Source organism: Orycteropus afer, unplaced genomic scaffold, assembly GCF_000298275.1.
Source record: "Orycteropus afer afer isolate SDZICR_OR568_19922 unplaced genomic scaffold, OryAfe1.0 scaffold00174, whole genome shotgun sequence".
Lineage (NCBI taxonomy): Eukaryota > Metazoa > Chordata > Mammalia > Tubulidentata > Orycteropodidae > Orycteropus > Orycteropus afer.
Window position 1 is genome coordinate 3,470,629 of NW_006921761.1, and position 14,355 is coordinate 3,484,983.

General features: G+C 57.1%; 2 protein-coding genes across 2 annotated transcripts; one reads left to right on the forward strand and one right to left on the reverse strand.

Moving 5' to 3' along the window:
• The first annotated feature begins 9,439 nt into the window (after nucleotides 1–9,439).
• Nucleotides 9,440–10,406, forward strand: LOC103202104 (microseminoprotein, prostate associated). The gene is made up of 3 exons (XM_007946909.2): nucleotides 9,440–9,569; nucleotides 9,767–9,875; nucleotides 10,226–10,406. Exons 1-3 carry the CDS (start codon nucleotides 9,440–9,442, stop codon nucleotides 10,404–10,406), a joined length of 420 nt encoding a protein of 139 aa, XP_007945100.1.
• Nucleotides 10,407–10,629: 223 nt separating this feature from the next.
• On the reverse strand, nucleotides 10,630–13,788 carry RGP1 (RGP1 homolog, RAB6A GEF complex partner 1). The gene is made up of 8 exons (XM_007946907.2): nucleotides 13,673–13,788; nucleotides 13,218–13,354; nucleotides 12,861–12,944; nucleotides 12,629–12,778; nucleotides 12,237–12,383; nucleotides 11,896–12,023; nucleotides 11,523–11,712; nucleotides 10,630–10,853 (listed from the first exon to the last, which is right to left on the reverse strand). The coding sequence occupies exons 1-8, from the start codon at nucleotides 13,786–13,788 to the stop codon at nucleotides 10,630–10,632; spliced, it is 1,176 nt and encodes a 391-aa protein (XP_007945098.1).
• Nucleotides 13,789–14,355: the final 567 nt, after the last annotated feature.

The window sequence follows — 14,355 nt, forward strand, 5'->3', positions numbered from 1 at the left end:
AACCCACCAGCCACTCCTCAGAAGGAAGGTTGGGCAATCTACTTCCATAGTGATACTGCCTCAGAAACCCAAGGAGGGGTTGCTATGAGTCAGATCCAACTCAACAACAGTGAGTTTGGGGTGGTTTTTTTTTTCCCCTTTGGTTAAGAAGAGTTGATGCTTTTGAATTGTGGTGTTGGCAAAGAATACTGAAAATACCATGGACTGCCAGGAGAATGAACCAATCTGTCCTGGAGGAAGTGCAGCCGGAACGCTCCTTGAAAGCGAGAACGGCCACACTTCATGTCACCTACTTTGGTCATGTTGTCAGTAGAGACCGTTCCCTGGAGAAGGATGTCACACTTGGTAGAGTGGAGGGTCAGTGGAGAAGGGGAAGGCCCTCACCGAGACGTGCTGCCGTGCTGGCCGCAGCGATGGCTCAGGCAGGACAAGCGCTGCGGCTGTGCGTGCTGGCAGGGTCTCGTCCTGCCGTACACAGGGCCACTGTGAGTCGGAGCCGACTCGACGACACCGAACAGCAACGACGCACCTAAGGGCAGGTGGGCCTCATTTATTCACAGCTTTAAAGGGGCTCAATCAAGCCTGATGCGCGTCCGTAAAGAATCAGCTTTGACAACGAAGTACAAGTAGAACCCAGACTCCTGACTTGACAACTGTTCTCTTCCTACTGGACGCTGGCGGCTCCGAGCGCGTCCGAAGCAGTTGCTAAGCCTTTTGGCCCAAAGCGAGTTGTGAAGCCATCTAGCTGGGATTCCAAGAGTTGTTCAAGGCCCAACGAAGCTGGTATAAACAACGGTGATAAACGAAACCATTCTGACTCTGCCAATGCCTCACAGGGTGTTAACCAACTACCAGGGGGTGAAATTCTTACCATCGCAAAATGCGATTACCACCAAGGTGACGAGGAACATCAACGCTGACTGAACGCTTCACTCACCACTCCTCCCCCCCATTCCACATCCCAGGTCCATCACATCCGGGCCTGTGGCCTGAGCCTGGGCAGGTGCCAGTCTGGGCAGCTCGGGGACTGGAAAGTAGGAAGTGTGACTGAGTCCCTGCGGAGAAAGCCGGCTAGCAAAGCCACTGCCTGGGATGGCTGTGGGCGCGCTGAACCTTGCCGGCTTCCTGTGCTCTGGTTGTCCTGGTAACCTGAGGCCTCCCTGTTTGTGTTGGCATCATGGGGTCAAGAGCGGAAGCAAAGCTGCTGCCCCAGGAAGACTTCAGGGCAAGGCTGGGGGTGCCGCGGCAGCTGTGCCCAGGAGGGTCACTCCTGGGGCACCAGCATCGTGGGGGCAGGGGAGTGCCTCGGAACAGCCGTTGCTCCGGATCCCGCCTGCGGCGCTCCTGGTTCTGCAGGTCTGGGAGCTCCGGCCGGCCACCGGAGGGCCGATTCTAACGCACAGACACCGCGTGTGTCAGGGTCAACGGTGCTGCACAGGGCGTTCGCGCCCTGATCTTCCCAAAGCAGGTCAGCAGCCCTTTCTTCCGAGGTACGGCTATAAGCTCAAAACACCGACCTCCTGGCAGCCAAGAGCATGAACTGTCCGCACCACCCAGGACTCCAGGATGAACTCAGGCACCCACAAGTTTAAGAGGCCACCCCCTACCAAGTAAGTCGGAGCGCACTTTGGAAACCCAGGTAGAAAGACAAACCAGTGGCAGCTTCGGAAAGCCAACATTCCAGCCCAGCAGCTCTCCATGGGGACAGGAAGTGGGGCAGGTAGTAGGGATTTTACCTGCAGGGACACCTGGCAGCGACGTCTGCAGACGCTTCTGGTTACCACAACCGGGGGAGTGTGAGTGGGTAGAGGCCAGGGAAGCTGCTCAACACCCCACAGTGCCCAGCAGCCCAGAGATGGCGCTCAACACTCCACAGTGCCCAGCACAGCCCCACAACAAAGAGTCCTCGGGCCCAGAGTGCCAGCAGGATGCAGGCAGAGCAACCAGGTGCCTGAAGGAACACTAGGTCTCCTCAGCCCTGCCCTCCCCTCTTATCTCCTAAGAAATCACACATCCAGCTAAGGGCACAATACAGGGACTTACATGCCATCCCCCAGGAAAAATTCTGAGACCCGAAAAATGATTTTTAAAAATACCATATCTGATTAACGATATGAGTGAGAAGGAGACAGGAACCATCCACGACAAAAAGGAGCTCGATTCGGACATCCACAGCAAGAAAAGGACGGTGGCACGAGGCACGGGTGCCCCAGTAGGCAGCACGCTGACCCTCAGGGGCAGTGGTCCGCCTGCGCCGAGCCCACCTCCACCCAGGAGACCATGAGGGGATCGGATCGCAAACCTATTATGAGTAAAATGAACCTATGAAACAGAAGTATCGCTATGAGCAAAGAATGGAAACCAGAGCAAGAAGGAAAAGAAGGATAAGCGAACTAGAAAGAAAGTAGCTTTAGGGCTGGTGACGTGCAGAGCTGCAGTGAAAAAAAGGGTTAGCGGTTTCTCTGCACAAGGATGCTTGGATAAAGAACCACCAGCAAAACAACAGAGGAACAAAGAAAGGAAGCATCCCAGGAGGAGGCCAGGAATCCGTGAGAAGGGGAGCAGCTTCAAACGTCTGCGATCATCTACCTGACGCGGCAGGTCGGCAGGCCTGGAACCAGCAGAGACTGTGGCTGGGAAGGGACCCACCCTGCAGAAGCAGGACACCACCCAGAAGGCTTCTGAAAGCGGAAGGCGGGGTGGTGCTCACAGACGAGAAGGGAAGGTGAAGTCTCAGGGAGGAAGGAGAGAAGGGGAGGAAGAAGAGGGAGAGGGACTTTCAGGGGAATGAGAAAGGTTTAAAGTTTGGCTTTGGGGTATGGCACGAGAGCTACAACTCCCCTGGAAGCAACCCGCAAGGGACGTCACTCATCAATACTCTGGGGGAGGGGCTTGTGTTTGCCAGTTTTAAGGGCCCAGGTAGGCATGTCTGTACATGTGTAAAGTGAACCTAAGACTTCTGAAGCAGCCAAGAGAGCCATGGAGCAAGACTAACTCCCAGAGATTACACCTGTGCTGTCCCACACAAAACCACTTGCCTCATCTGACTATTAAAAAACAATTTTTTTTCTTAGCATTATTGTTTTTTAATGCATTGTAACTTTATTGAGGTATGGCTGGTTAAATTTAACTAAAATTAATAAAATCAAAAGTTCAGTTTCTCAGTTGCACTGATTGGACAGCACAGTAGGGGATACGCCCCTCACCACAAAGTTCGACTGGCCAGCACTGCAGTAAAAAGAAAAGGGTTCAGGCAGGCAGCTCGCAAGCGGACCCTTCACATCTTGAAAGATCCACCGTGTTGCAAAAGCAGCTGATTTCCTGGCACAAACACTGTGGAAAACGGTATGACGCGTCCTAAAAGAGCTGGAAATGGGACTGCCGTTTGATCCAGCAAGCCCGTTACTAGAGGTATATCCTGAAGTGACAGCCAGAGCATGAACAGGTAATGCACACCCATGTTCACTGCGGCACTATTCACAGCAGCAGAGAGACGGAAACAACCTAAGTGCCCATCAACAGATGAACAGATAACCGACTACAGTACCTATACACAGTGGCATATCGTAGACATTAAAGAACAATGAAGAATCCATGAATCACCTCATAATGTGGATAAACTTGGAGAACATTATGCTGAGTGGAATAAATCAATCACAGAAGGACAGATATTTTATCAGTCCACTATGTAAAAAGTCAAGGAAAGATTTACATAGGGTAGGAAATGTTCTTTGTTGGTTACCAGGGACAGGAGGGGAGGGCTGAGGAGGGAAAACAGCTAGCTCCAGAAGTGACAAGGATTGATTTGGGTGAAGGGACGGGCAACAGGCCAAAAGTGGTGACCAGCACAGTATCACAAAGAAAAAGGCAGGCACGGAGAGGTGGACAAGCAGCACAGACAATAACAGTGTATACTGTCACACACACAATGCTGCGTTAGCAGTAATGACAGACATTAATCTGCAGGTATACAGGCAAGATGATCAGGTATGTGCAGGCAAACAGGAAGAGACCCATGACCATATACAGGTTTGGCAGACGATGTTTCTACATATCCATTTGCACATGCTGTAAAAACGTCCACATATCTAACAGAGCAAACAAGTGCCAAAATTGTGACAACTTCTCAGCCACAATCACACACCTTGACAACATGAGTCACTCTGCCTGTGGCCTTGGGACCATGGCTGTGGGATCATCAAGGTCAACTGGCATAGCACACTCCATAAAAATATTGGTGTACATCCTTCTTTGATGGGTAGCGACTGGGGCCTTAAAAGCTTCCAAGCAGCCATCTAAGATGCAGCTATTGGTCTGTCCTCATCCAGAGCAAAGATGAAGGAAGAAAACCAAAGATGCATGGAAACAGTTAGTCCAAGGGACAAGTAGCCCATGTGATCCTCAGCCTATGTGACCATGAGACCAGAAGAACTAGATGGTGCCCAGCAATCATTGTCAGCCACTCAGAGAGGGATCAAAATTGGAGATGCTGGATACAGTGGGAAAAAAATGCAGAACAAAACTCAAAATCATAAAGAAAACCAGGTTTACTAGTCTCATACAGAGACCAGTATGGCGGTATGGCCCCTAGTCACCCTTTGGGCTGCAAACTGAACTCACTGAACTCACTTCTGTTTGGCTTAACAGTCAGCCAAACAGCAGCCAGGCCTACAAGGTGAACAACAGGCAGGTACAGTCCTCAGAACAAGCAACCATGGGAGAGCAGAAGGGCAGCGTTTGCACAGGGAGGTAGCTCAGAGGGCAGGAATGCACCGGAAAGAACACAGGAAAAGGCAACCAGAGGGAAGAAGTGGGAAGAGGTGGTACCCTGTGGGGAATTCCAGTCAGTGTCACAAAACAAAGTGTCTATGAAGTTGCTGTGAAAACATTTATCTAAATCACAATAAAAATTAAAAAAAAAAGATTTCTTGGATAATGTTTCAAAGAACAGAACAAAGAAAAAGGACCCAGATAGCACAGTAAGACAGAGCTTAGAAACAGTTCAGAGTAAAAAAAGGGCAACAGGAGAGGGGAGAAACGAGGGCCGTCCACACCGACAGGCAATCAGAGCCTCTCAGACCGCAGAGGTTTCACCAAAGAGAAAGGTGGAAAGAGGACTTCCAAGAGTGTCAAAGACGGCTAAGCTTCAAGGCCAACATCCAGAGCGGGCTGTGGGCTTCAAAAATCAACGAAGAGGCCGTGGTGTGTGCTCGCAAAGAGGGGCGCAGAGCTGAGGAGGGAGCGGTCACAGAGAGGAAGTCGGTGCGAAGCCTTCCCTAAAAACGTCCAACGGAGCAAAGACCAAAGACGAGCGGAGAAAAAGTCCCTGGGAATAAGGCAGGGCTAGGGCAGAAATCGGAAGGAAGGTTGGGCAATCTACTTCTGTAGTGATAGTGCCTGGGAAACCCAGGGAGGGGTCACTGGGAGTCGGGTGCCACTCGACGGGACACAACAACAGCAAAGGCCTGAAATAGCAGGGGAGATGGCAACAGGACCCCAAGCAAGAAATAATTGTCTATTTTTGATTAACTAACCCAGACTTTCTTGAATGGGGGGCAAGGGCTATAGCAGGGTTTATGGATTTTCATACGTTATAAAATTATAAAGCATCTTTATAAATTATGAATGATAATGTTCCTTACTCCTTGCAATTGCCCAGGCTAGCGTACATTATATAAGGATAGCAAGGGTCTTGGTGTTGGGTTCTGAGTACCAGACCCCATTATTAGAGAAATCAGGCCAACGAAGCGGCTGCTGTGGAAATACCACTTAGACAGCTCTCTTCAATACAAGGAGTGAGGAACCTTTCTTGTGTTTGTAGACTGCAGCCCAAGGCCCCCAGCCCAAGAAATGTTTCCCCTGGTTCAGGCTCAAGGACAGCACAGAAATAAACCCAGGAAAAGGATAAAGAGCAGGGGCAAAGGAGAGGCGCCCTGGGCCGTGCGCTGCTCAGACCAAGTGAGACCCCAGCCCCAGCCCCCAGTGAACCGGGTGCGGGAAGCGGCACCAACTCAGCACAGAGAGGCCGCCTGGCACCAGCAGACCCGTCTCCACGGCCTCACTCAGCACAGAGAGGCCGCCTGGCACCAGCAGACCCGTCTCCACGGCCTCACTCTGCGCTGGAAGCATACGGAACCAGATTTTAAAACTTACATTTCATCGTAAAATTCTTAACTCAACAAAACCATTTCTATCATTTCATAGATTTGTTATGCAATTTTAAACGACTATAAACATGAGCAGATCCGAACCTAATTTTGTGACCACTAAGTGGTAAGCGGTAACCCCACTTTTGAGCCGGTGGCCCACTCTTCCTCCTGCTCAAACAGTCCTCTACTCGGGGACCAAACCGAACTCCTCACTCCGGCATTCAGTGCCTTTAATGACGTGGCGACCCCGGCTCCTCCCCGCAAACCCACCTGCGCCCCGCACCCAGGCCCGAGTCCGGCCCGCGCCCCCCAGACGCGGGACTCTCCGCTGCCCCAGGCCTAAGGTGGGGCTCCCCGGCCCAGTGCCCGGAGCGCCCCTGCGCAGCCTCCAGCCTGCGCCGCACCGGGCAGCCAGTCCACGGACTCAGCGTCTGTCCTGTTGCGGACCGGCCGAGAACGCAGGCCGGGGGTGGCGCGACCTGCTCGCCCGCCGCCCCCTCGGAGGGTCCCCCCACATCTCCCGCGTCGCCGCGGCCGGGCCCTCCTATCCGGCCGCGCGGCGTCGGGGGCCTGCGGTGACTCACCGGGGGGCCGGCCGGCCAGGGGCCGGAATGCGCTCACTTCCTCGCCCCGCGCACCTGCCCGGCGCGCCTGGCGCGCAGCCCGGCCGGGCCTCCGGCGGATGTTTGCCTTGTCCCCGCGCAGGCGGCGCGCGCCAACCGCCCCCTCCGGGGCCCGCGCACCAACCGCTGCGCCCCCCACACCCAGCGCCCCAAACGGTCCCTCTGCCAGGAGTCGGAGGTTGGGCGCTGACCACTGACACCCCCTCAAAACACCCGCCCCCCCTTCCCTAGAAAAACACCCTCCACACAGACCCTGGCGCGCACACACCCTGCCCAGCTCCAGGCCTGGAGCCGGTTCACAGAAGACTGCCTCACTGCTCCCCAGCTTCTAGGAGGGCTTCTGGCCCAGCCTCAGCCGCTCAGTGCACAGCTCCTCACCCACCCCCCACCACCACCACCACCACCACCACCACCACGCCGGCCTAGTCCTCATTACAGGTGGCTAACCTTCACCTCGGGAGCTCTGGTAGCATAGTGGCTAAGACACTTGACTGCTCACCAGAAGGCCGGCGGTTCAAACCCACCAGCCACTCCTCGGAAGGAAGATGGGGCAATCTACTTCAGTAGTGATACTGCCTCGGAAACCCAAGGAGGGCTCACTATGAGTTGGGTCTGACTCGACGGCACACAACCTTCACCTCGGTCCTCATCCTCAGCCCCACTGGGACCCTTTCCTCCCCCCGCCCATCCCACCATGGCAATAGCTTCCTCCTCTCATCCTCCCCCGGGGTCCGCCCCAGGCTGCAGGCCCCAGCACTCCAGGGGGTCAGCTGAACCCCTCCCTCAGAAAGGCAGCAGCAAAGGGACTACTGCCCACTAAGACTCCCAGGGCCCTCCAAGGGAGGCCCCGGCTGCACACAACCCCCCACCAGCCTGCATTAGGGCACCCTGCTGCTACGAGGGGAGGGGGGTTTCTTCTTGGCACTCAAAGAGCTTCACACCCCTCTGGGTGAATGTGAGCTACATCCTGAATATCCATCACCTAAGCTGTCTCCTGGAGAGGAAACCAGGAAGCTTGAGGAAGGCTGAATGGTGAAGACGCTGAGGCAAAGTGGTCCCTGAAAAAGCCTGAAGGAGCTATACCTGACCCTCTGGTGACAGGGTCAAGGGAGCTGAAGCCTTACAAGAAAACCAGCAGTAAATGCAACTCACTCTTACCCTGCGGGTGAGAGGGGAAACGCTGGGACGAGATCCATGAAGGGTAGAGAAATCAAAGAACCAAAAATTCAGTGCAAGGGCCTCGTACCAAAGAGTGGACAGAGAGCAGCACTCAAGGGTTCCGAGTGAGTGGGGATGGAAGGAGGCGGCACCTGGAGGGACCCGACTTTGGGACCTTCCTGGTACCGATGAACGTGCTGACCCAGGAAGACCTTCAGCAAGACCTGAAGCCAACATCACCGCTTCTCTAAGCAGACACTCGGAACTCAGCGGTACAAGGACCCACACCACAGTGCTCCCGGGGGTGCCTGCTTCTGAAGGAGGTGGTAGGGGCCACACTGAGCAGGAGTGGGACGGCCGGAGCCAACGCCAGGAGCTCACAGCCTCTGATAGCGGCCTTCATGAGCAGAGCTGCTCAATGGCGTTCAAAGAACGTCCCCAAGCTTAAGCACCAATCACAGTGGCCTTCCTGAGGCCCGAGGGCCAGAGACAGTGCTCCCAACAGTCCACGCGTGAGCTCACGCGATCCTCCACCACCCCCACCTTCACCTTTACAGATGAGGAACCTGGTTCAGAGGTGAGGTAACCTGCCCAAGGTCGCAGAGCTGGTCAGTGGCGTCTGGGTCGGAAACCAAGCTGTTCCGACTCCACGGCCTATGCTCATCCTCACCCACCCCAAGGTCCTTCAGAACCTTAAGAAAACTCCAAAGAGGGTGTCGGGGGACAAATGCCTAAAACCTCATTCCACCCTGCGGAGGATGGAAAGGCAGTGGCCCCGGCTCCGTGAGAGGGAAGGAGGTACCGCTCCCAGGGGTGCTTCTGCGTCTGCTCTCTGACGGTGACAACGGTGGACAGTTCAACTCTGGGATGCCTGCCCATCTCAGAGGGGCAGCCGTCTCTAGGATTCTTCACGGAGACCCCGCCCCAGGGCCTGGCGGGGACACAGTCCCCACGCCCAGGTGCCTGTTCCCTCTCCTGCAGCCTCTGGCCGTCGCACCCCACTTCAGCTCCTCGGTTTGGCTGGGGCACAGGATTAGCTATCCCCAGGAAATGCCTCCTCCGGTCCAGGCAAGGATCCCAGCGTACACACCCCTGGAGTTTGGGGGTGGAGCGGGTAGTGGAATGCTGCCTCCTGTCCAGGCCAGGCAAGAAATCTGGGGACCACCTGGGGGCCCTCACCCCTCCCAGCTCCTTGCTGGGGAAGTGCCCAGTCCTGCGCCCCTTCCATGGCCACCTCCCCCCCCGCAGCTCGGCTGGGCCATGAATCAGAGCTCACAGCTTGTTAAAGCTGGACCTGGTGTTTGCATGCCCTCACCTCAGGAAACAGAGTTACAGCTTTTCCAGCTCAGCTCAGCAGGGGGCCAGGGTCCTCACTTTATAAACACCCCAAGCCTGTGAGAGCAGAGGGCACTGGGGTGGTGTGAGACAGGAGCCCAAGGGAGAAAGAGAGAAACGCAAGGAAGGGAAGAAGGAAGAGCCACGAAGGGTCCCAAAGGGCTGTGCTGCAGGATGGCCCTAAGGACACTCTGGGCTGGACAGGCCAAGGGGCCCCTGGGGGCCCAGGGCATCATCTGCCTGGTGATCTCTCTTCTCCTCCAGCACCCAGGAGTCCACAGCAAGTGCTACTTCCAAGCTCAAGGTAAAAGTGGGGGGCAAGGAGCAGAGGGAGTCAGGGTGAACTTAGTGACGATCCCGTGTCGGAACGTCACACTCCTCCAGCCCTGCAGCAGAGAAGGGAAACTAAACATGGGGGGGTACCGACTAGCTCCCATCCCAGCTGAGGAATCGTCTGCCTCGGCCACTCCCACGCACACTAACTTCCCCATCCCTCCCCAGCCCCCTGTCACTATGAGGGCAAGCATTTCACCCTGGGCGAGTCGTGGCTCCGTAAGGACTGTTTCCACTGCACCTGTCTGCATCCTGTCGGCGTGGGCTGCTGTGACACGTGAGTGGACAAGAATGGCCAGGGACACGAGTGACCAGGGTGGCCAGGGGAGTCGCTAGACTGCTGTGTGTGAGCAGGGGCAGAGCAGCAGTGAGACAGGCCAGACCTGAAGGTACCAACATGCATGTGGATGATAGGGCCTCAGGCTACAGGGGAGGGAGAGCAGGGTGCATCTGGAGGGAAGCCAGGCCTGCCACGAGGTGACGAGGGCTGTGTATGCTGGACGAGAGCTCACTGAGGGGACCAAGGGAGCACTGAAGGAAGATACAGGGGACAAGGTGGAGAGGGTGTGGGCGGCAGGGAGGGGTCCTCCACTCTGCTGACTCCTTCCCCGTCCCCCGGTTCTGTAGGTCCCAGCATCCCATCGACTTCCCTGCTGGGTGTGAGGTCCGTCAGGAGGCAGGCACCTGCCGGTTCTCCCTGGTGCAAAAATCTGACCCACGGCTGCCCTGCAAAGGGGCAGGGCCCAACCTGGAGTGGGGCTCAGCTAACACCCCTGATCCTGGGGCTCCCGCGCCCCACTCCCGCTAAACTCAACTCATCACCCCTCTGCTGCCTGCCCACTGCTGCTGCCACTTCCAGGGAAACCACTAGCAGGTGCTGGTTTATTCTGAAAAAATAAATTAATGCCACAGCTCACAGCCTGCCTCTCACTGTCCAGGCCCCAGGGCCCCGGGTGGGAAAGGCATGTCCTACTGGCGTCCAGGAGCCGGCTTCTCAGAACTCTGAAGACACGTGGGCAGCTGGGCCAGTTTCAGATGGTTATGGTGCTGGTGCTGGGGCCGGGGGCAGCATATGAGGCCAGGGTGGGACTCGTGGGCAGCACCTTGATAGGGAGGTCCCAGCTGAAGGTGTCCACGGGGACTTGCTCAGGCCCCGTCCAGGTGACAGCCTCAGGCTGTTCCAGGGGGGGCAGCAGCCCCAAACCTGGTTCTCGGGACGTGACAAACTCAAAATGCAATCGCCACTTCAGGGACACTGGGAGAAAAAATAAAATGACAGAGGTGGAGACTTTAGACGCCAGTGGGAGTAAAAACCAATGACACGATGCGGTTACTGAGCGAGAACCCCTGTTCAGGAAGAGGGAGGGTTACAGGGCAAGGAGCTGGGATCAAGGGTCTTTCGGAAGAAACCTTGTACGCCAGCCAGAGAAGTGAGTTAAGCCAAGACAAGGCAGCTTGAAGTCTGGCGAATCAGAGATCAGTGTGCCACAGGGCTCCAAGAGGTAGGGGTAGGAAAGGGGAGCTGCAGATCTGTGAAGAGTTTAGGGGTCAGGGTGTCTAGGAAAGGAGTTCTGGTGGCGCAGTGGTTAAAGTATCCAGCTGCTAACCAAAAGGTTGGTGGTTTGGACCCACCAGCCCCTCCACAGGAGAAAGATGAGGCCGTGGACATCTGTAAAGATTTACAGCCTTAGAAACCCCATGGGGCAGTTCTACTCTGTCACGATAACTAAGAAGAGACTCCGTGGCAGGGAGTTTCACGTTCTGGTGTCTAAGAAACGAGAGTACAGGTTGAAGGAAGGTTTCAGAAAGAGGTCAGATGTGCACACCTGGGAGTGTGCTAGGAATCATGACCCCAGATACTCTCCCTAAGTCCACCATTTGAGGCTCCCTCCTGCCTCCCATCCCTATAATGATCACATCTCACCAACTGCTGTGAAGAAGCCTGGGGTGGAGCTGAGAGGGATGGGGAGGGAGAAGCTGGTTCTGGTCGTGTGCAGGCAGGACTCCTGGTGCCGGGCGTGAGTCACGTGGGACACAGAAGGGACGCCCCCTGCCCCGCGACGGCGTTGGTACTCGGGCTGTACCCGCTCCTCAGTCTGTAAGCTTACTGAAAACTGGGAACAAGGGGAGAGGTACAGGCATGTGGATGTGTGGCCTGTAGGTCAGAGGGCAGCCCGACCTACCAAATGGACCCTAGGTACCCCACTGTCCACTTCCATACCACCCCTGTTCATGTGGGCCCGTCTCCACCTTCCACCCTAGCCCTCCAGGTCTAGTGTCCCGGAAGCCCCTCTCACCTGCAAGCAAGCTACAGTTCCTTCCCCTAAATTTAAAGTCCCCACCACGTCCTCGCCAAGTCTGTACACAGATTTGAAGATGCCAAACGTCCCAACCTTCCCTCGACCATCACTGATGTTATACAGATCTGGGGAAGACAGGAGCTGGTAAGCCTGCAGCCCACACAGGCAAATGCCCAGGACTGGAACACAGGGGCCAAAAGGGGGGCTTTCCTTCATAACGTGGTGAGAGATATCTGGGGATCGTCACTGATACACATCGTGGCTAGAAGGATCTGTCTCTGAGACAGGAACACTCCCAGCGGAGGGGTGAGACGGGACAGCTGGGGAAGGATTCTCACGGAGGCTGCGGTAAGATGTGGCAGCCATGAGGTGCTCGCCAGCCAGCTCAGCTAGCCAGGAACCCTTCTTTCCACCTTCATCCTCCTCCAGGAAGGGACTGGATGGGGCGACCACCTCATCCTGGGGAAAGCGTACATCCTGAAGACCTAGAGCAAGCACGAGTTGAGAGAATGCTTGGAGGGAGCAGAAGTGAGCGTGAAGGTCAGGGTCAGGCTGCAACCTGCCAGGAAGGAGAGGAGGGAGGCATGCAGGTCAACCTGGTCCCCAACACACCACCTCCCCCAGCCCCCGCACCGAGGCCAACAAACTCCCCTCCAGACCTCCCAAGCCACCTAAGACCAGCTCCGGCGAGGCTCTTCCCTAGCCCTCCCGGCCACGACCCCTTGCTCACCAGTCAGCACCAGAACCCGCAAAGGGACCCTGAGTAGGGTGATGGGGGAGTTGACACGCTGGCAGCCGATGGTCAGTTTGTAGACGTACTTGACTGACTGACCCCGAAAGGAGGGGGGTCCCTCTCTGGGCAGCACTTCGCTGTAGGCGTCTAGTTGGGAAGCAGTAGTCAGGGGGGGCCAGGGGGAGCTTCCCTCCAGGACACTTTGAAGGCGAGGGAGGGGGCCACTCACAGGATTTGGACTCTCCAGGCTCTAGCCTCAAGTCACAGAACAGGATTTTCGGTGGGGTAGAAAGGATACACTGCCCCCTCTCTCCTAAAAAACAAGACAGAAACGTGGCAACCCTGTTGTCCGGTCCCGGGCAAGGCCAGCACAGTGAGCGGGGGCCACGAGGGGCTGCTAACAGCCTGAGCCAAGTGACCCTTCTTTTTCTGGTGCGACATAGAAACACAGCTGTAGACCCCAAAAAAGGTCGTTTCATTCCCCTGCAACCCCAGCGTGAGCGGGACTGTGACAAGAAACAGGATCAATTCAACACTTTCACCTAGACAACACTGGCCCCTCCAGAGGTAAACACCCATCTCTAACCTCGGTGAGGGAGAAAGACAGTCTGGCTCTCCGGCTGGACCTCCGGCTGACTGGAGTCAGGGGGCGGCAGCGCTACCCGGCTCTCGCTGGCATGGAACTGGCAGTGGATCTGGGCGCTGGCCCAGGCCAGAGCCTCACTGGGAGGAGAGAACCAGAAGGCATCAGACCTCACAATGTCCGGGGACCCCCTACTGCACTGTCAGGGCACTGGGGGGCGAGGAGGCAGTCCTAGCGATCAAGGACCCCCACCCCCAAGAGAAACCATTCAACAAAGAGAAGCACCCAGTGGGGACGGGCTGGGGAGGGGAGGAGGACTAGGTCGTCGCCTCTTCTGTTGGGCAGCGGGTCCCCACAATGACAGCACAGTGCTGGAAGGGGCCGACAGGCGTCGCCACAAGGCAACGTGAGCTCCGGCCTGGCGCCCTCCTGGAAGGGCTGCCTTCTTCCTCGGGTACCTGGATGCGGACGTGGCCGTGGCGGGCAGCGGGTTGGTGACGGTCACCATACATTCCAGCGCCTCTCCCGCCAGAAACACAGGACCGCGGCTCAGCTCTGCCACCACTTCAATCATGGCAGCTGCGGGTCAGAGCTAGAGGGAAACCGGGGGGTCGGGGCTCAGCGCCACGGCAGGGACGGGTGCGGGTGAGGCCTGCGGAGGTCCGCACCCCGGTGCCGGAGGGAAGCCGGCAAGTGGACCGGCGGAACGGAAGGCTGCTGACAGCGCGAGGGGGAAGGGGCCGCTCCGCGTCCTCGAGCCCCGGCCCTGTCGGCGCCGGGTCACCCCATTCCCGCCGGAAGCTCCCGGCCGCCCTCCGCCCCTCCCCCACAGGCTCCACGTCCCCGGCCCTTCCTTCGCGCCCCTACGCCAAGCACCTCGCACGATACAAGCTGGGGGTCCCGGTACCCCGAGGCCCTCACCTGCCCGCCCGCCAGGACCGCGCCAGGCGCGCTACGGCAACCGCGGCGTCGGCGGCGCGGGAAAGGCGGGACTTCCCTTCGGCGTCCCTCGGAGCCCCTTCCGGCCGGAAGCGCCCGGCTGACCCGACCGGAAGGGGCTCGCGTGGTCCGGGCGCCTCGGGTCACCTTCCCACGGGCCGGAACCTGGGCGCCGAGGCTGCCCCGGACGCCGGCCGGCGGG